The 21,660-nt window shown below is 45.9% G+C and overlaps 2 protein-coding genes across 3 annotated transcripts in view; both read left to right on the top strand.

The window, feature by feature from the left end:
- LOC121695483 (CD209 antigen-like protein C) overlaps positions 1-10,784 on the top strand; it is a 14,727-nt gene extending 3,943 nt beyond the window's left edge. The window contains exons 6-8 of the mRNA XM_042076378.1: positions 9,455-9,609; positions 9,859-9,971; positions 10,462-10,784. Coding sequence (XP_041932312.1) covers positions 9,455-9,609; positions 9,859-9,971; positions 10,462-10,657 — 464 coding nt within the window. The 3' untranslated portion in view covers positions 10,658-10,784. The remainder of the gene's footprint in view (positions 1-9,454; positions 9,610-9,858; positions 9,972-10,461) is intronic.
- A 2,994-nt stretch (positions 10,785-13,778) lies between these two features.
- Positions 13,779-16,694, top strand: si:dkeyp-92c9.2 (uncharacterized protein LOC571482 homolog). Of its 2 annotated transcripts, none has more exons than XM_042076345.1 (2): positions 13,779-14,325; positions 14,973-16,694. In XM_042076345.1, the coding sequence occupies exon 2, from the start codon at positions 15,153-15,155 to the stop codon at positions 16,167-16,169; it is 1,017 nt and encodes a 338-aa protein (XP_041932279.1). In that variant the 5' UTR covers positions 13,779-14,325; positions 14,973-15,152; the 3' UTR covers positions 16,170-16,694. The 2 variants fall into 2 exon arrangements, with proteins under 2 accessions (XP_041932279.1, XP_041932280.1); XM_042076346.1 differs by having other exon boundaries at positions 13,779-14,333.
- Positions 16,695-21,660: the final 4,966 nt, after the last annotated feature.

Here is a 21,660-nt window from a genome sequence, read left to right as displayed (position 1 = left end):
AGTTGATGAACATATTCCACTGTAATTAAAGTGATTGTGGGATTAAATGGATTTAAAGTGATTGATGTAATTGTACCACAGTGGGCTCTACAGGGTTAGAATTGCATAATGGAAGCAAGGAATTAGGAACAGTTGTTTTCCATTTAGATTCTTAAACATAAACCATACATTTCATGGAAAGATTTGGCTGCATTAAGGAATCAACAACTACATTTTGTAATGAAATTCATTACGGTCCACAGTTGTGAAAGGGGAAATTACTACACCATCTGTTTCTAGAATCCACCCTGGTTATTTATAGGCATACAATGTAGATTTATTTTTATTTTTAGAACAAAATCTAAATGTAAAAGCAGCTTCTACTTGCCTTCGTGAACCTAGACAAATCTGTGATTTCTCTGCAGATCAGTCTGCCAATTCTTCATTTCACAGTGATTTCCAAAATCACCAAAAACCCAGGAACAACTCACATATCACTTATCTGGCATCGGGCAGACTTTACATGGCAGCAGGGAGTATAGTTAAGAGTGCTGTTGGCTGATGGCGTCAATATTAAAGATGACATAGTTTGGTGCAAGGCCACAAAGCTAACATGAACGGGTTGTTTCCTCCTTCATGTGCAAATCTCATGAATGATCACTAAAAAACTACCTGGCAAATCTTAACAAATACAGACTGTGACACAAACCAGCCAATCAGCGTAAAGCTCACTTAATTATTCGCTGGATAAGCACAAGGGGGCGCTGGGTATCTGGAAATGGATCCTTTTATTCCCCAGCCTAATCGAAGTTGTCTATGTTATATGACCAGGGAACAAGGTAAAATGCTCCATTCAGCCCTTCTATCTCATCTTTAAAGGACACAGACTTGTATTTTCTTTGGAATTGAGTTAACAACTGCATTAGAAATCAAGAAAGAGCTTAATGAAGAAAGAGTTTAATGAAATTCAAGTTTCACATCTTGGAGATCAGAAGTAAACGAAGCATTCCCAAACCAATTTTTTTTTTAGAATCGGTCTGGTGATAGCCAGGCTAAGCTTTTACAGCAATATGTTGACAAATACACTAACAAAAATGTATTACTAAGCTAATTAGTTTCCATTAGTGGTATTGCATGTCGTTTGGCTGTTAGCTTAATAGCATATTTGAAGACAAAAAAACGTCATAATGCCCCTTTAAAGTTCTTAAAAGAGTTTTGGAGGTGTTTATTAATATGAATTGTATAACAATTTTCCCCTTGTTACACTGTGCTTAACATAGTAAAGGCTACTCGTGCTTCACTCATCAACACATCCAGCTCCTAACGTTTTGACAAGCATTTCTACCAATTTCTACCTTGTTCCTGCCCATCTAGCTTTGCTGTCTCCATCCTTTCTGTTTTTGTTGTTTGCAAAAGAATATATAGTATTTATTGGTAACCAGCAACAAGTGCAATTTGTTAATGCTGTCATTCTCTCTCCTGCGCAAACAAAAATGTGTTACGTTCCAAGTAGCAGTGCATAATGCTTCATAAAGTTGAAAAAATACATTTGGTTATGTCTTGGCCTCGCTAAGAGTTAGCTATCCAAGCAGCTAAACAAGGATTCAGAAACTTCACAGAAGCAGATTCTTTCTTGTGATTTTTACTAGAATCGTATTGTGAAACTGAAATACAAACATATACAAAACATACATCAAAAATTGTACATGAATAAACATGAATTACAAATTAGCTAAGCTCCACCATGTGTTTGTTATGACATTGTGAAAATACTTCGTTTTTTAATTGCATTTTTAACCTATCAACATTAGCATATGAATTACCATGAAATATACTAGAAATATGACCAATTAAAAAACAAAATACTCACAGACGTTGCTTGAACAAACTGAAACAAACTGTAGCAAATGAGGAGTAGAAGACAAGACAGCTGTCTCCACTGCAGGTAAGGTCAAACTAACTTCTGTAACTAGGCTTCTGACAACTCCCTATTCGAATGAATTGTCAAAATAAAAGTCTCTCAAAATCGTTTTTATATTAAGAGTCATAATAACAAAGAAGGTACATTAGTCTTACCACAAATGTAACCCAATGAGAATTGCATGAAAGGAAAATATTAAAATGCAAAACATGACACTCCCCGCCTGGGGTCTGTAAGAACCCACATTTAACTATCTACATTGCTGGGGTGTTCTTCGGACAGAAGCAGGACTACTTCTGTAACGGGACGATAGAAAGTCTTTTTGTTTCCATCCCTTGCAGTAGTCACCTCGACCTTCCGGACTAATCCATCTTGCCCTGGGAAAGTCTTCGTGATGACAGCGATGGGCCACTCGTTTCTCTTTGATTGAGAATCTTTGAGTAGAACTACGTCTCCGCATTTCAAGCTGGGCTTCTTGTCCTGCCACTTTTGCCTGAGCTGCAACGTGTGAAGGTACTCGCGCCTCCACTTGCCCCAGAAGATGTCAGCCAGATTTTGGACTCTCTTCCATTCTTCTTTGTACTTGGCCCCACCCTCAAAGTTGCCGGGGGGAGGAGGTGTGGACCCTGTCTTCAAGGTCAAGAGCATGGATGGAGTGAGGATCAAAGTTGACTCTGGGTCTGACGTTACTGGGATGAGTGGTCGAGCATTCATCACTGCAGCTACCTCGGCCATAAGTGTAGACAAGACCTCATGTGTCAACTGGGCTCTTTGCTCTTGTAGCATACAGTCGAGGATGCGCCTGGCGATCCCGATCATCCGCTCCCAGGCTCCACCCATATGGGATGAATGGGGCGGATTGAACACCCAGGTGCAGTTCTGGTCGCTGAGGTATCTCTCTACGCTCTCTGAGGATGAATCAGTGTTGGACATTTGCAATTCCCGTGAGGCACCTACAAAGTTCGTCCCGCAGTCGGAACGGATCTGCCTCGCAGGACCTCGGATGGCGAAGAGACGTCTCAAAGCGTTGATGAAACTACTGGCAGTCATCGTCTCGATCAACTCAATGTGCACTGCTCGCGTACACATGCATGAAAACATCACTGCCCATCTCTTGGAATTGGCGTGTCCTCCTCTAGTACGGCGTGAAGTAACCTCCCATGGCCCGAATACGTCAACACCGACATATGTGAAGGGTGGCGCTACCTGTAGCCGCTCAGCTGGTAAGTCTCCCATTTGTTGGTGTTCTGTTTTTCCCCGCAGCTTCTTACATGTCACGCACTTGAACAGAAGACTGGCAATGCTTCGTTTTGCACCAACTACCCAGAAGCCTGCTGACCTGATGGCACCTTCTGTAAAATGCCTGCCCTGGTGTTTCACAGCTTCATGGTAGTGGCGTATGAGAAGCACTGACAGGTGATGACGGTCGGGAACAATGATGGGATTGATGACATTCAACTCTAGGCCTGAGTGCTTTATGCGGCCTCCAACTCTCAACAGCCCATCTGAGTCAAGAATCGGGTTCAGTTTGCACAGGCTGCTTGATGAAGAAATGTTCAAGCCTTCTTGTATGCACTTTATCTCTTCTTGATAGTACTCTCTCTGAACGTTCTTCAGTATGCACACTTTGGCTTGTGCCATCTCCTCCACTGAGGGCTGGCAGATGTGCCAACCTCTGCATCTGCTGGTGGGACTGGAGTGAGAAAAGGTGCGAGCAATGTGGATCAAGTGCGCTATTGCTCTGATCAGAGTGCTTAACTTGGAGAAGCGCTCAAAGCGCTCGGGCTGCACAGTATCTTCAGGGATGTGCACAATGTTTGCCATCACCTGGGGACGTATCTCAGAGTCTGCCGCAGGATCGACAAGGTCGTAGGTCTCTTGAGGCTCAGAGAGGTACAGAGATGGCTTGGTGAGAAAGGATGGTCCTTTAAGCCATGTCGTGCTGCTGAGAAGAGCCGCTGGCACAGAGCGAGATCCGTAGTCAGCTGGATTCAAGTCTGAAGGTACGTATCTCCATTGTCCAGAGCATGGTGAGTGCCGTATGCGCTGGACTCTGTTGTGCACGTAGACGTAGAACCTCCGTGTTCGGTTGTGTATGTATCCTAACACTACCTTACTGTCAGTGTAGTATACTATGTTATCGAACGTCACATCCATCTCTGTAGTTATCATCTCGGCCATCTCTACGGCGAGCACTGCCGCGCAGAGTTCCAGCCTCGGAATCGTCAAATCAGGTTGAGGCGCCAACTTCGCTTTCCCATACACAAAGCCAGTCTCTACATGCCCCTCTTGAGATGAGACTCTGATGTATGCCACTGCAGCCACAGCTTTCACTGATGCATCGGCAAACATGCAAAGCTCCTTTCGCTGGGCCCCAGATGTAGAAATGGGTGTGTAGACACGTGGGATTTGAAGTTCCTCTAGGTCTTGCAATGAGTCTCTCCATTTCATCCACTCTGCTTCCATGTGGTGTGGGAGAGGTGAGTCCCAGTCGCATGCTAGGCTGGTGAGCTCTCTCAAGAGCAGTCTGCCCTGAATGGTGACTGGGGCGAGGAATCCTAGCGGGTCGTAGACACTGTTCACAGTCGACAGCACCCCCCTTCGTGTAAAGGGTTTCTGCTCACAGGTGATTCGGAAAGTGAACGTGTCCATTGAGATGTTCCAGGATAATCCCAGACTGCGTTGGATAGGCAAGTCGTCCGCAAAGAGATCCAAGTCTTCAATATTTTGAGCACAATCATCAGACGGAAAGGCTTCCAAGACTGCAGGCCGATTGGAAGTGAGCTTGTGTAACCTGATGTTCGAGGCTGCAAGCATTTGTTGAGTTTGCTTTACGACACTGATTGCTTCTTCTTCAGTGCTGAATGATTTCAGCCCATCATCCACGTAAAACTCGCGTTCAACAAATCTTCGTGCCGCAGGACCAAACTCTGCTTCCCCTTCTTCAGCAGCCCTTCGTAAGCCGTATATGGCGACGGCGGGTGAGGGACTGTTTCCAAAGGTGTGGACTCTCATCCGATATTCAGTGACTTCACGTGCCATGTCATTGTTCTGGTACCACAGAAAGCGAAGGAAGTCTCTGTGGTCCTCCTTCACCACGAAACAATGAAACATGTGTTCGATGTCAGCTGTGACAGCCACCGCTTCTTTCCTGAACCTCATGAGCAAGCCCACTAGGCTGTTGTTGAGGTCGGGGCCTGTAATGAGGACGTCGTTGAGTGACACTCCGTCATAGGCTGCACTGGAATCGAAGACGATGCGGATCTTGTTCGGCTTTTTTGGATGGTAGACTCCGAACAGAGGTAGGTACCAGCATTCTTTGTTCCCTTGGAGTGGCGGTGCGATCTCTGCATGTTGTCGCTTGAGCATGTTCTCCATGAAGTCCAAGAAGTGCGCCTTCATGGCAGGTTTTTTGTTCAATGACCTTCGTAGAGACATGAGCCGGTTATAGGCGAGCTCTCTGTTGTTAGGTAGCCGTCGTCTCAGCGACTGGAAAGGTAGGGGACCAACCCAGTTGTTGGCGTCATCTTGATGGAACTCCTCATCCATGATTCGCAAGAACTCCATGTCCTCAACTGAAGGTCCGAGTTTGTGATCGTCTGAGGTGCGATCGAAGATACCTTGTCCTAGGCTCTCACTATTGAGAGGTGTCATCGAGCTGCATGCTCGGGTAAGCGCGGGCTGATGACAACTATAGGGCTTTGCTGCGTAGGTTTCTTTCACCTTGATTTGACCACTGCACGGCTGAAAATAGCTTGTGCGACCATTTTTCAACACCGTGGTCTTGAAGCTATTCACCTCGAGAGGTCTGTGTGTGGATCCAAGACAAACGTTTCCGACAATTACCCACCCCAAATCCAGCTTCTGTGCAAATGGGGAGTTGCCCACACCATTGATCTGATCTCTGACTTTGTGCACCCTTAAGATGTCCCGGCCTAACAAGAGGAGGATGTTGGCGTCGGGATCCAAAGGTGGAATTTCATCCGCAATACACCTCAGGTGAGTGTGGTGGCGGGCAGCTTCTGGTGTAGGTATTTCGGAGCGGTTGCTTGGGAGCTCATCACACTCAAGAAGAGTAGGTAAGGAAAGACTCAGCTTCTTGTCCACTGACTCTATGATGAATCCGCAAGCCCTTCTTCCTGACATCTCCGTTAGCCCAGCACATGTCTTCAATGTGTATGCATGCGAAGATCCCTTGATCTGAAAGATGTTAAAGAACTTGGAGCGAGCAAGAGAGCGATTGCTCTGATCGTCCAAAATGACGTACATTGTCTTGGACTGTTCTTGGCATCCAGCGGGGTAGACATTGACTAGGCTGATTTTGGAACATGCTCGTGGGCTTACTCCTTCTCCACACACCTGTGTACACTTTGAAGTCACCTCTTGGCTGTCCGCTTTGTCGCCCTCCCCACCATGGCTTGCTGGGGGAGGAGACGCTTTGGATGGCCAAGGGGCTGGACCGGGGTGGAGTGCTGATACGTGGGCATCACTCCGGCATTCGGTACATTTGATTTCAGCTGTACAATCTTTAGCCAGGTGTTGAGTAGAGGAGCAACAACGGAAACAGATGGAGTACTTCTTAAGCAGCTGCTTACGCTCATCCATTGTCTTGAGTCTGAACCCGCGACACTTCTTGAGCGGATGAGGCTTTTGGTGGATCGGACACTGTTTACCTGGGTTCACTGCACTGTTCTCGTTCTCACTGGGTGACTCTCTAGTAGAAGAGACTTGTGTCTTGTGGACCGCTACAGGTGTTTTAGCTGACTGGTCTGAATAGCCCTTTTTCACATTTGCAGGTGTAGACGAAGAAGTGAAGAGATTAAAACTGGGGTCTGTGCGTGCTTTAGCCTCTGTGAGAACAAACTTCACAAACACAGAGAATGGTGGAAAGCTGACAAGATGGGTGCGTTTGTATTTTGAGCCATACGATATCCACTTCTCTTGTATGTTGTGAGGCAATTTCTCCACTATGGGGTGTATGCCTCTGGCAGTGTCTAAGTATGACAGGCCTGGTAGACTGCCATCTAGCTTTGCATACTCCAGCTCTGACAGTAGATCTGCTAGGTCACGCAGCTTCCGTGGGTCGTTGGATGAAACCTTGGGAAACTTTTCCACCTTGGTGAAAAGTGCGTGCTCTATAGCCTCAGGTGAGCCGTAGGTCTCCTCGAGCCGTTCCCAGGCTAATGACAATCCAGCTGGCGGGTGTCGGATGTTAACAGCTTTAATTCGCTTGATTTGCTCAGCTGAGTCCTTGCCTAGGTACTTCACAAGAAGATCCAGCTCTTCTGCTGCGGACAGATCTAAGCCAGCTATTGCACTCTTGAATGACGCCTTCCATGCCCAGTAGTTTATGGGCTGGTCATCAAAGGAAGTGAGCCCTGACGTTACCATGCGGCTGCGAGCTAAGAATTTAGCAAGATCACTGGTGAGATTGAAAGACTGGTAATCTGTATGGTCAGGCACTCTGGGGCTAGAGCGCCGCGGAGCAGGTACAGGTGGAGGACCATTGCTTGAGCGAGGTAGTGGACTGTTATCTCGCTGGGCTCTTAGAAGAGGAGGCGGGCCATAATCAGCAGCTGTGTGACTCATTGGCGCTTGTAGATCTGTAGCAGCATGGGGATTTGGTGTGCTAACATCTGCATTCCTCATCTGATATGGTGTGGCACCTGTATTAACACTCCTTTGTTCCAGTACATATTTAGTAACAAGTTGCCTTTTAGATTCTTCTAGATCTGGGCTAGAGGCATGACTCCTTATCTCATAGCCCATTTCCATTAATCCAGCTTCTAATGTCTGCATTTCGGCTCTTGCTGCTTCTAGCTCTTCATCTGCTCTGAGCGAATCCAGTGCAGCTTGCAGACGTGCTTGCTCCAGTTTAATTTCTGCCTCCATTTTCATGTATGTTGCTCTAGTTTGAGCTGCTTCAGCTTTTGCCTTAGCTTGCAAAAACACTATGCTAGATCTGGAGCTAACTGAAGCTTGGGCACCATGAGATGCAAATGATTGTGTCTCAAATCTCGCTGATGGTCTGCGCTCCATCATTAAATGGTGCTTGAAAGACAGTTCAGTAAATGTAAGCCAGTTGTGAGTTCGTTTGCCACTTAGCTTTGAAACAGCGCTGCTCCATGCTTGCTGTGATGCCGTCTTTTCACTGTCTTGGCCTCGCTAAGAGTTAGCTATCCAAGCAGCTAAACAAGGATTCAGAAACTTCACAGAAGCAGATTCTTTCTTGTGATTTTTACTAGAATCGTATTGTGAAACTGAAATACAAACATATACAAAACATACATCAAAAATTGTACATGAATAAACATGAATTACAAATTAGCTAAGCTCCACCATGTGTTTGTTATGACATTGTGAAAATACTTCGTTTTTTAATTGCATTTTTAACCTATCAACATTAGCATATGAATTACCATGAAATATACTAGAAATATGACCAATTAAAAAACAAAATACTCACAGACGTTGCTTGAACAAACTGAAACAAACTGTAGCAAATGAGGAGTAGAAGACAAGACAGCTGTCTCCACTGCAGGTAAGGTCAAACTAACTTCTGTAACTAGGCTTCTGACAACTCCCTATTCGAATGAATTGTCAAAATAAAAGTCTCTCAAAATCGTTTTTATATTAAGAGTCATAATAACAAAGAAGGTACATTAGTCTTACCACAAATGTAACCCAATGAGAATTGCATGAAAGGAAAATATTAAAATGCAAAACATGACAGGTTATTTCATATCCAGTTTATGGTCTACAGCAGGGGTCCCCAACCTTTTATGTACCATGGACCGGTTTGATTCCCATTTTTTATTTTTCACGGACACCGGGGGTCGGGGGTCTGTTCCATATGTGTTGTGCATGCATTACTTGAAAAGAACTAGCTCCAGTTAACAGTGAAGGTAACGAACTCTTAAAAATGTGAAAAACGTGAACTTGAAGAAGTGAAAATTGAACAATGTGAACTATGAAAATTGAACAACTTGAAGCTACATCTATCAAGTGTGAACATGCTTAACAAAATATGGGAACAAATGGACCTAAACGTGCATTACGAATATAATCAGTGGGAGCCCTGTGCTTGTTTCCCTGCAACAAGAAGGTTCCATCAGGGGGTGATGGAAGACAGTGACACCTAGCCTGGCGAGCCAGACCTAAGTGACACCCTCAGTGTGTTTGAAATGTCCAGTCGATTGCGCAATTTGGTCTTAGTTGCAGTCATTGCAGAAAACCCGACCTCGCATAGATACGTGGTGGGAAATGGTAGCAACGTTTTCAGCGCTTTACGGCTATCTCGGGATAGACTATTCTGCTTTGGTTTTGATCCAAAAACCCGCCAGAGAGGTTTCCTCATACACACTCTTAAGACCACCGTCATTTGCAATTTCGATCAACTGCTATTCCTCCTGCGCTGACAAGTTATGACTATTCGGGATATTGACAAATGGGTTGCGGACCCACTCATGCGAACCCACAAAGTTCATTGAAGAGTTTTGGAGGTGTTTATTAATATGAATTGTATAACAATTGTCCCCATGTTACACTGAGCAGAAAGTCGGGGTTGCACTCCATGTGCAGATGGCTGGAGGAGCCACAGTGACAAGTGTTATTTCTTCTCCTTTGACCTGATGAACTGGACACAGAGCCGAGATGAGTGTGTCTCACATGGTGGCCATCTTGTGATCATTAACGATCAAGAAGAGCAGGTGAGAGTAGTAATGGCAAAGACTAATTTAACATAAGACTTATGTTACACTCTTTGTATGTATCAGATATGAAAGAAGAAATGTGTCCAAACATGCTTATTTAGTGTGTGCCTCTCAGTGGAGTGCAATGCATATAGACATTAGCATATCATACATAAATAGTTAATATACTGAATATCATGCAACAAGTATTGTCATGAGTTAAAAATCATATTTCTCTCATGTTCGTGTGTTTCTTGTTTTTGTCAGATCTTCCTCTCCTCTGAAACCAAGGAGCCCCATTGGATCGGCCTGAATGACCTGGAAAATGAGGGACAGTGGATGTGGATGGACAACACCCAGCTCACCAGAGCATCTCCACAGTAAGACTATAGGGCTAAAGTTGAATTAAGCTGGAATGAATGTACCAAATGTAGTCTTTAACAGTAATGAATGTACAAAATGTAGTTTGGTAATCAACAGTAGACTTTGTTTGCTTGCAGACCATTTCAAATTCGAGTTCTCACACAAATATTTTAAGTAGTGGACCATATTTCAGTTTAGTCAATTAACATCAAAAAACATTTGACACCCTATTCAAAAATACTATTCCCATTGTGCATCAAAAATATTGTCAGTGAATTTTATGTTAGCTAAATGTACCGAACCATGACTTCAAAAACGAGGTACAAATCGAATTGTGATTTTTGCTTGACCGTAGTCAGTGTCTTTATTTTCTCCTTTTCACTTCTTTCTTTGTTTATTTTTTTTATTTACAATTGTGTTGTGTTGTGTGTCTTTGGTGATCATTGAGAAATCAAAGTGATAAAGTGTTCTCTTTAGTCATATTTCCCTCCTTCTCTCTTTGAAAAGGTACTGGTATGAAAGGTCTTATGGAAAAGATGAACCAGATAATTGGATTATGGAGGATTTGCTTGGACAGGACTGTGCTTGTCTCGGAGACGGAGATATCCCAACTAATGTTTGGTTTGATGAAAACTGCAAGAAACTGAAAAGATACGTGTGTGAAACTATTGCTGTCTCACAAGATAGATATAATGTTTGCTAATGATGTATTTAAAGGTGCCATGTGTAATGTCCACCAAAAAATCAATTCATACTCCACATTCCATAAAAGATGGGGGCAGTATACCTCCAAAAGGTGAGTTGGTCTACCCTAGAGTAAAAACCGAGAAACGTGCATTGCAGTTTGGCTGGCGGTTATGTTGCCTGCATACCGCCTCCCATGGCCGAAACTGGTATTATGACACCTGTCGGGCTGTGGCTAGTAATTTAGCATGCTAATTCAGGTTGATATCTCTGCAGCACTATACCATGTCATTTTTTTAATGACATCATCGCCCTTATTTCTTCTCATTCTTTTGATGCGTGTACAGTAGCTCATTTTGTTTTATATTTTTACCTCAATTCTTACACATGGCACCTTTAAATAAATGATCATTCTACTGAATAAAACAATACATATATATATATATATATATATATATATATATTCAGAACAAGAGATTAATTAAGATGAAATTAATTGAAATGTCATGTCATGTCAATGTCCCCTTAAACCCAGATTAAAAGTACAGTCTACTTTTCTAGTATTGTGCAACCATGTCATTCATGCAACTATACACTAGGTGGCGTCAGAGTACACTGTTTATGCTGAGGCATGTGAAGTTTTTGGACAAATCACTTAGATGTGTGTTTAATTGAAATCACTTAAAACACTGGAAGACCGCACATACAATGAAATTGAATACTCCTTTCAAGTGTTCACTACATTTGCAATCATCTACACATAAATGGCTCACAGTCCTCAACACAGGTATACTGTATAACGACAGGAAAAATGATAGGCTACTTGATGTAGTCTTATATTGATGAAGATTTAGATGAAGATTATCTATCTGATTATCTACAAGATATATCTATCTATTTCTGCCACCCCTTTCTCTCCCCCACTCCCTCTCTTTCTCTCTGTCCATCACTGGCTGTCAGGGTCAGGGAAGCACAAGCAGTCCTTTCATAGCAGCACTACCCAGGCAAGGCCAGCTGTGCGGGAGACAAGGAGCTCAGTAGCTTTTCCTGCCTGCCGGAGTTGGCGTGTGTGTGTGTGTGTGTGCACGCGTATAAGAGAGAGACAGAGCGGGAGAGAGGAAGAATGGGTGAGTTTGGCCAGAAGTGCCAGGAAAAAGCAACCAGCTCACCCTGTGCAGCTGTAACCAATCCCAAGACAGCGTTCTGTGGAGAGACAAGGCAAAAAGGCAGAACCTACTAGAACAGCTGCGCGCTGTGTAGGTTTTGAGGAATGTAATCTTGTTTCACCGACTCTCTAGGTCAGTCGCAGAAAACTGATGAATTCCGCTGGATTATGCATGATGAGATGAGCTTATTTGCCCCACTTTCTCACAGACCTGTTAATGTTGGGGGAGGCAGGCTGGTCAACATGAAAGGGAATTTGGATTCATATTCTGCAGGGAGAGAGTCAATAATACATAATACCTAATAAACAAGGTCTTTGAAGAAGATCTCTCACAGTAAACATCGAAGAAGTGAAGTGCTGCTTGCTACAAAGTGCTGCTTTTAAGGAACCATAAACAAACTGTTCTGTTTCTCTTGGTGCCATCTTATTTCACCTCTACATTTCAGCACATGGAGTCGTTCTTCTGGTGTTGACAACAAATCACTCCTTGTGTTAAAACTATGCTGGTAAATTGCTGTATTGATTCCCTTATTACAAAGACCACATTTATCTGATCTACATGAAACTGATGAATTGCTTCTTTCTCTCGCTGTCTCGGTTTTTATCTGTTGGAGAGCAATACTTGGAAGCAGGGGTGTAGCACAAGATCCTGGGCCCCTGCATAGGCAGTCCTGATAGGCCCCCATGTTCCTCAACCCAGGTAAAATAAAAAATATTCCAGACTTTTCAAGGGCCCTCCCTCCCCTTGGGCCCCTATAATCAGTAGTGGTTTTACCCCCAGTCCGACGCCCCTGCTTGGAAGTAGGAGGGTAGCAACACAAACAGATAAAAATGGCCTTCAAGAGCAATATCAGTGACTCACACACACCAGGCGTGCATGTGTACACGCGCACACACACACATGGTGGAGGGGGTGGGTTACTCATAATCAACAGTTGCTTAGCCCGATGAAGTGCAAACGCCAGCCTATGATGACATGGATGCAGAGACAGAGAAAGAGCTTCCCTCCTGATCGCTCACTCTTTCCCTCTTCTCTCTCAATTGCTTGTTTTCATACCAAAGACTCATCTTGCCATCCTAGTGGCCACCAGTTCAAGCCCATGAAGAGGTATTTATGACTTCTCTCGTCAACCACATTGTGAGATAACAAGTCTCTTGTTCCTTAAGGAACATTTACACTCTCTCTCTCTCTCTCTCTCTCTCACACACACACACACACACACACACACACACACACACACACACACATTCACAATGTATTACTTCACTACATGTATTACTTCTAGCACCAACAAGCACCCATTGTCTATTTATCCTACCCTGCAGTGCTCAGCTACTTAAAATACCCTGTGCGAACGTACCCCATGATACATAGCACTGAAGGGTGCACTTGCACATTACTTAACACATTGGCCTGATGGTACATATCAAATGATCAACATTATTGGGGTAGTTGGAGAATATAGAGCACTTGAGTCAACAACAAATTAAGCAAATGTATACATGGACAGTGGACTTACAGCCAATGGAACAAAGTGCCTGACTGTCAAGATGGTAGTGGTTGGTTGGGTGGGAGGGAGTATGTGTGTGTGTGTGTGTGTGTGTGTGTGTGGGGGGGGGGGGGGGGGGCAACCATGAAAGCTGTCTAAATATATCTGGACAAGTTGTTTATTTACTAAAACAGAAACTCACCGTGCAATGAAATGTTTGGTTGATTAACATAATACAATTTCCATTAAATGCACCAATCACCGGGGACGCATGGTCTGGTCCCTTGTAATACCGCTGGGCTGCACCACAGCGCAAGAGGCTGCTCTACTTCAGCAGTGGAACATTGTGAACCGTCAGCGCGAGGACGCCCCACAGTGACTGCGCTCTTGAGCTTAGACGAGGAGGAGTCAGCTCCGAGAAAGCAGTCGGACGTGGCGAGGCGCGCGCAGGGAACAGACGCTCTGACAGCACACAGAGGAACGGACCTTCCGTCACCCGCTTCTCCGCATCGGACAGAACAGACAGTCCGCTGACATACTCACAGACTGACAAACAGTCGCAAGATTGAAAGAACGTTTTCTTTCAACTTTCGTGTCGTTTTGATGTTGAGCTCTTGTATGGAGTGCGTAACGTTACTCTCCCCTGCAGCATAGACGATGGAATACGAAGCGCATTTTCAGAATTAACAAAGTGCTTTGCAAAGTTTCAATACTCTGTTTTTCTAATACGTGATGAGGACTCATCTAAATGCTTTGAGACCTGTGGGACATGGACGATGATTTAGGAGTCACTGGAAGACACACTAGAAGACGGAACAGTTTTTGAAACCTAGCGCCTCCACCAAAATAACGTTGTTAGGAGGATGAAACGTTTAACATTTATTTGTGTTGTGGGCTCTGGTGTGGTGCCGTGAAGAACAGCACATGGCATCAGTGCAATGCATATGCAGGTTTATTTACTGCGCTAAAGGAGACGGACTTCAGACTATACGCGGGCTCAAACCCCAACAAACAATTGGCTTTCTACGCATGGTAAGCAGGTAATACTCCGAACACAAACAATGTGTTTGGTCTGAGTCTGTTGCGATATTTCTGTCTAAGGCCAACAGGTCTACTCTGCACGCCGTGCACGCATTTATTCTACTTATGTGTGGTAGATCGGTTTCTTGTAAATTCTTTCTTTTTGTAATGCCATGTCTACCTCATGCAGAATTTATTTTTTAAATCGCGTGTTGAAGGTGAGGGTATTTGGGTCAGTAGCCTACTATGGTTGTATTGCAAGGCATAACTACGCAGCAGTCACACTGTGAGCGCCTTCACCTAAATGCATATTTTAACATCAAATGTGAGCTCATACTAATCAGAAGCTTTTTAAATGGCCACAGCAGCGTTTTATGTGCGGATTTTAGTCGGTTCATACTGCATGCTATGTAATCTCTCTCAATTAAGAAATTAAAAAAAATGAATTTGTATATTCAAAGTTATTTCAGTCTTTTAGTTCACCAAAAACAATATTAGACTATAAATAGTTTGCCTGCTTGTACTGTAGTTATTTGTATTGTATTTGTATTTGCACTGATGGATTTGTCATCAATTGGATTGTGAATGACATTCTTTCACAGATGAAAGTATCCCATGCTCAAGAATTGTAGAGTGTTAAAACTATATTTCTTTTACAGGCTTCATCCATGACAGTCTTCTGTCTGTCTTTCATTGCCATCTCTACAGTACGTTCAGTGCTGGAGAGTGTTGCTCTGCAGCAGCCCTGCTCTCTGTGAAACCCTCAGAGCCTCAGGCTTGACTTACTGCTCCTCCGCTCCTCTCAGCTCCCCCTTCAGCACCCTCATCAGCAACTCGCCATGGGCACCGTGCTGTCCCTTTCCCCTGGGCCGCGTAAGCCCAGTTACTACGACGACCGGCCAGGCTCGCTGAGCCACTACCCAAGCCTGAGCAGCCGCTCGCTGAACACGCAGAAGGACCGCAGTGGCAGCGGCGGACTCAAGCGCGGCCACTCCATCTTCCTGCCGGCGCTCACGTGGAAGCGGCTGGTGGCGTCCACCAAGAAGCGTGGTGGCGGGACGAAGAAAGGAGGATGCCCCGGTGGGCCCGGGGGCTTGGTGGCGGGTGGCGGCCCGCTGACGCTCAACAACAACAACAACCTCTACCACCAGAAGGACCCGGTGCTGCACATGAACCGGGAGAACGTGAAGAAGTCGCTCTCGTGCGCCAATCTGTCCAGCTACGACGGCCCTGCCGGACTCGGCCTGGGCATGGGGGGCATGGGGGGCATGGGCCTTAGCCTGGGCTACGGCAAGACGCAGCTGTCCTCCGTCAAGAAGGTGTCTCCGGGCGTGGTGATGTCCTCGCCCAAGCGCGTCATCGTGCAGGCGTCCACCAGCGAGCTTCTCCGCTGCCTCGGCGAGTTTCTGTGCGGTCGCTGCTACCGACTCAAGCACCTGTCGCCGGCCGACCCGGTGCTCTGGCTGCGCGCCGTTGACCGGTCGCTCCTCCTCCAGGGCTGGCAGGACCAGGCCTTCGTCACGCCGGCCAACGTGGTCTTCGTCTACATGCTGTGCCGCGACGTGGTGGATGGCGACCTGGTGGCGTCCGAGCACGAGCTCCAAGCCATCTTGCTCACCTGTCTCTACCTGTCCTACTCGTACATGGGCAACGAGATCTCGTACCCGCTCAAACCCTTCCTGGTAGAGGCGGGCAAGGAGGCCTTCTGGGACCGTTGCCTGGCCATCATCGACGCCACCAGTGCCAAGATGCTGCGCATCAACGCCGACCCGCACTTCTTCACACAGGTGTTTGCCGAGCTCAAGAGCGAAGGCGGCTGCGGCCCACAGGACTACAACCGCGTGCTTGACCGGTGAGATAAGGGACAGGACAGGAAATGGAAACCTTATCCACTCGTATTGTATGATATATCGTATCACTCTCCTCCTCCTCCTCGCCCTCTCTCACGTTAGGCCACCTTCAGCACTCTCCCCATCTCCAAGAGTCTCCACCGAGTCTCCATTGCTGAAAGGCCCAGAGAAAAGCTCCCATTGAGAAGCCCCATTTGACCACCACCACTCTGAGTTCCTCCATACCTCAGCCTCACCCTGGGTCCACGGGTTCATGTAGCTGATTCACCACTCTTCCTCACTGACCCTCCTTGTCAGCTTGCCCACACAACGGCAGAGGGCGAATCGCACTGTAACTAGGCCAACAGCAGAGCATGCAGGGCTGTTAAAGGAGAGATCTGACTCGCAGGGAGTACTGCACTACTTAGGATGGCTTTAAAAAAAGCACACTCACTCACACACACACACACACACACACACACACACACACACACACACACACACACACACACACCCTGAAGCAGTCAGGATGGCACTCACTTTGATTGGTGCCAGGGGCAAGGTGGGGGTGGGGGGGGGGGGGGGGTTGGTTGTGAGGAAGGTTGATTCAAAGAACCCTGCACTGACACAAACCTCACATAGCAGCAACCAACATTATTATTATTATTATGGTGGGGAGGGAGGGGGCAATAATATATTCCTTCATAGAGCCCAATGTTTCTAGCAGCAACCCTCATTGGTACAGAGTAAAGTCCCATCTTCAGGGTCTCGTACGTCTCTCTCCGAGGCTCATCTGGTAGGGCTGACCCCATATGAGCACAGCACTCCTCTAGGGGTAGCCATGGCGGAAGGATGATGGATTAGTTGGGTTTGCACGGCTTATTAAGTGTGTGATGAGGCATTGGCCTTTACCTGGTCATGTAGGAATTCTCAGCTCAGATGGGTGGAGAGAGAAACCAGAGAGAGAGAGAGAGAGAGGAGAGAGAGAGAAGTTCTCCCCTCAAGAACAGCCATGCTTAAACATTAGAAACTCTGTTTCTTGAGAGGTAACAGTGGCTCCCTAGCAAACTGACAACAAATGTGATGAGGTGTCATTGGCACACAACAAATATAGATAAGGAAGCGCAGTGATAGTGTCACACAGGGAGGGATTTGTGTCCTGTCTGTCAGCAGCAGATCTCTTTAATGTGATGCTAGCAGACCTTGAAGGAAAATCTTTTTCTGGGATCATGTCTGTTGCAGTGATTTTTGGATTGCTACCCTGTCTCCTGTCTGACGTCTGAAGGCTGTCCTTATTTATGTGTGTGTGTGTGTGTGTGTGTGTGTGTGTGTGTGTGTATGTGTGTGTGTGCGAAGAGTGGGCGAAGGTCATCAGCTGTTTACACCAGTCCTTCATCCCCCATCCTTTTGTTTCACGCGCCTGTTGTTCGGGTGCCGGCTGCAGTGGCATTAACAAGATTAACAGATTACCTCTCCATGTGCGCGCACACAAACACACACACACACACACACACACACACACACACACACACTTACCACCCCCTCTCTCCTCCTGCAATGCCTAATCCAGGCAACATGCTTTTGTATATATTCTTAAATACCGTGTCTCGTGCAAGCGAGCTCCCTCCCCAGCCTCTGTCATGCATTGCGCTAGGGTGTGGAGAGCTTTGAGAGGCTGTGTGTGTTTGCGTGCGTGCGTGTGTGCGTGCGTGTGTGTGTGTGTGTGATATGAAGAGGCAAGGCTCTCTGTCCCTGTCCTGGCTGGCAGGGTGTGATGAGATGACTGTTGTCATATCCACAGGCTAAGGGCAGTGATGTGTGTGTGTGTGTGTGTGTGTGTGTGTGTTTTGGATTTTTGTCTGTCCTAGCTGTGTCCCCAAACTGCTCCCAAATTCAGATTCTAGGGATGCAGTTTAAAAAAAGAAAAACATCACTTCACTCTCTTTAATATTTATTTTGTGCATATGTGTGTGTGTGTGTGTGTGTGTGTGTATGCGCATGTGTGAGACAGAAAGAGGTCATAGATGAGGCACTGGGCTCTAGGTTTGTTCCTGGAGATGTTTGTGTTTTTGAGTTTGCTCCCCAGGGACCTGTTAGCAAGCTGCTCACATATGGTGATGCTCACATGTATAGGGGTTGCCAAGACAACCTGGACCTATGCTAGAATGAGGACACCATCAGAGCTCCATCATAGAGAGAGAAAAAAAAGAGTGTTCCTTTAGTCAAACAAACAGCTGCCCCAGAAACAGGATGTGACTCCTGTCACTCAGAGGAGACATGGGGCCGAAATAGTGAAGCAAGAAGCTCTTTAGTTTTTGGAGTATAAAGTAAATTGTACATATACATGTAGTATATGCTTTTTTTAAAAGCAAATTACGGTATTGTACTGTATAGATATACAATTTTATTACCTGTCGGTGGGCTCCCAGGGTGTGGAACCCAAGACATTGGGTTTTGCTAGCAACAGGCTGTTACAGCGACATCAGCTGACTTCTTCTTGACTCTTTGACCACATGAAAATATGTTATGTGAAATATAAGTTTCACAGCTCTTTGTGTTTTTCTTCTTGATTGGCTGTTGCAGATTGCAAGTCTCTCTGGATGAAATTATGTACAAAGCAACTAAAAGTAATTGTAAATATGATGCCCTGCAGTGCCCACTAGACCACTCCGCTGGTGTCTGTGCCAGTGTACCTATGACTGCCTTTCTCTTGCATTGTGTGTGTGTGTGTGTGTGTGTAGCCCTGACGTGCTTTCAGAAAAGCTGATTGAGATTCGGGGTCGCAGTTCGCCGAGCGAGCCGTACAGTACGTCTGCGGCCAGATGAGTTTTCCGCTCACGCCCGACAGCATGTGGCAGGACAGGAGGGCAGCTAATCCCATTGTGGGCCATTTGGCATCAAGGCACCACCATCCCCCATACCCTCATGCCCAACGTCCGGTGCCCAATGCCTGTGTCTGTGCCCACCTGCCAGTCACGGAACAAGCTACTGCACGCTTGCCACTATCTGAGCCCACTTACACACAAACACACACACACACACAAACACACACACACAAACACACAAACACACACACACACACGCACACACACACACACCAAATAGGGTGGAATAGAGTGCAATGCTCAGGACACTCATTGTGGGGGTTATCCTACTGCAGTGGTGGTCCACGTCCTTCACACACACACAGACATACACTCCTGTTGACACATACACGCACATACACGTGTACTCACACGCAGCGTCTGCGAACACACCGTGATAATCCGATTTTAATCTTCCAGCCCAAACGAATTGAGCGAGATTCAAAAATTACAGGATGGGGGGGGGGGGGGGTGGGCAAATTCTCACCTTTACACACACATAAACACACTGCTTAAATGCCCAGCACAGGCTTTAGAGAAGAAAAAAACCCTGTTACAAACAGCTAAGTCCTTTCCCACCTCTTGTCCTCTCTTGCTCTGCTAAGAGAGGCCAGGGGTTAGCACTGCTAGCACTGTGGAGAGTAGGCAGCACAAACTGTACTGTGCGTCTCTGCACAGAGGAGAGAGGGGGGGAAAGAGTAGCCTAGCTCTAGCTGTGCATGGCTGCTGCACAGAGAGGCCAAAGAGCCTTTAGCTGTTTCCCCGCTGTGAACGAGCGTTAGGGCACGCGGCTATCAAACAACAGTGCCAGGAGCATTAGCATGAGAGGTAGAGAGGGAAGAAGAGAGAAAGAGAGAGAGAGAGAGAGAGAAGAGGGTCAGACTAGGAGTTTGGATTCATGCCTGGGCAGGGGGGGGGGGGGGTTGTTTCGCTGTCATGGCCGTTGGAGTGGCCGTTCTGAATCGGGGACAAGGCCAGCATGCGCAGGGGTCTATCCCACAAGGCCACTTGAGCCTGCAATGTAAACAACCCATCCCCTTCCCATTAACTAACTCTTAAACTCTCTCTCCCTCACACACACACAAACACACACACACACACACACATCCCTGTTATTGTGGCTCAGCTCAGATTGATTCTCTGCCCCCACTCCTCCCTCCAATTGTTGCACAGAGAGCCAGACAGAGAGGTGTTGTTCGCTGAGCAACAAATACATACACACAAACACGCACACACACACAGGGCTAGAGATGGCCGTGTGTGGTGACCAGTGACAGGGAGGAAATGTAGGACATGGTGTGGCTGTGTGTGTGTGTGTGTATGTGTGTGTGTGTGTGTGGAGCGGGTGACAAGCTACTAGATCCACTCACATTCCTGTGTATGCCTGGAAAACTCATGGCCTGGCTTTTCTATCCCACCCATGATGTTTATTCTCTACTCCTCTGGCGTACACTGTATATACGGCATTATATATGGCCTACTCTAATGTGAGAGAACAATATGAACATACGTCTGGTCAGGCAGTAGAGTTAAAACTGCATTTGAATTTGGGGTTACCTTTCAGTGTGCATCGGTAGCATACCAGTTAACTTTCAGTGTGCACCGCTAGCATATCAAGCATATCAGATAGCTTTCATCGTGCACCGCTGGCATATACATCAGTTAGCTTTCAATGTGCACTGCTAGCATATCCACCAGTTAGCTTTCAGTGTGCAATGCACTTCTCAAACCCTCACAAGTTAGCTTTTGTTAGCCAATTATCTTCCTTGGAGGTGCTTGTGGCCTGATCTCAACCAATCACATGCTGCAGGATCTGACACTCTGTCCAATCATGCACTTTTTGATGGTTAATGCCCCACCTTTCATCTGGTACTGTACTACTGTATTCACAACCTCAATCTCTGTCTACAAATGAGCCGTAGCAGGACTGTGAGATAACTCTCAACATGCTGGCGATCAAGTCACCTTGGTCTGTGTCAAAATGTACTGTAACGTCAAACCACACCAAGGACCCCAAATCACCGAGGCAAACTTGCCATCCAAAAAAAAACAAAAAAACATACAATGACATGGACTTATTTCTGCTCAAATGGCTGAAGTCTTTTGAAGAGAATTGCGATGCAGGTTGAGTGCCTGACTGCTATGTAAAGGACCGTCCTTTCGGCACAAGCCGTGTTGTCATGCTCAGGGTCAGTGCTGCAGACATGCATTGCTCTGCCCTGCTAGTCGCCCTTGCTCTGTGAGTGAGAGGTTACCCAGTTCCTCATTGTTTGACTGCTGCTATGGATGTAAAGAGCTTAATGACCAGTGCAGCACCTAGAGTCTGTATAGTTCTGGCAGACTAGAAGTAAGTTATATATAATATAGTTATAAAAAAAAAAAAACTGCGGCGTAAATATGTTGCTGTGTAAAAAAATGAACAAAAATAAAGTAGGCTAGTCCATGCATTGCTACAGTGAATATGTGCATGCTGGCCTGTGGTCTTTATTTGTTGCATTATGTTTTGTTGTTTTGCTTTTTTCTTTCTTTTTTTGTTATATTTGCTTGTGATTTTTATTAATGTAAATTGAACATGGATTGTATTTTTCTTTTAAGTAAGTTAAGTCTCTTTGGTGCACACACAACAGTGACGGGGTACGACGTTGAACAGTATT

The sequence above is a fragment of the Alosa sapidissima genome, chromosome 21, assembly GCF_018492685.1.
Source record: "Alosa sapidissima isolate fAloSap1 chromosome 21, fAloSap1.pri, whole genome shotgun sequence".
NCBI lineage: Eukaryota > Metazoa > Chordata > Actinopteri > Clupeiformes > Clupeidae > Alosa > Alosa sapidissima.
Note: the sequence above shows the minus strand (reverse complement) of the source record. Positions and strands in the feature narration are given on the sequence as shown.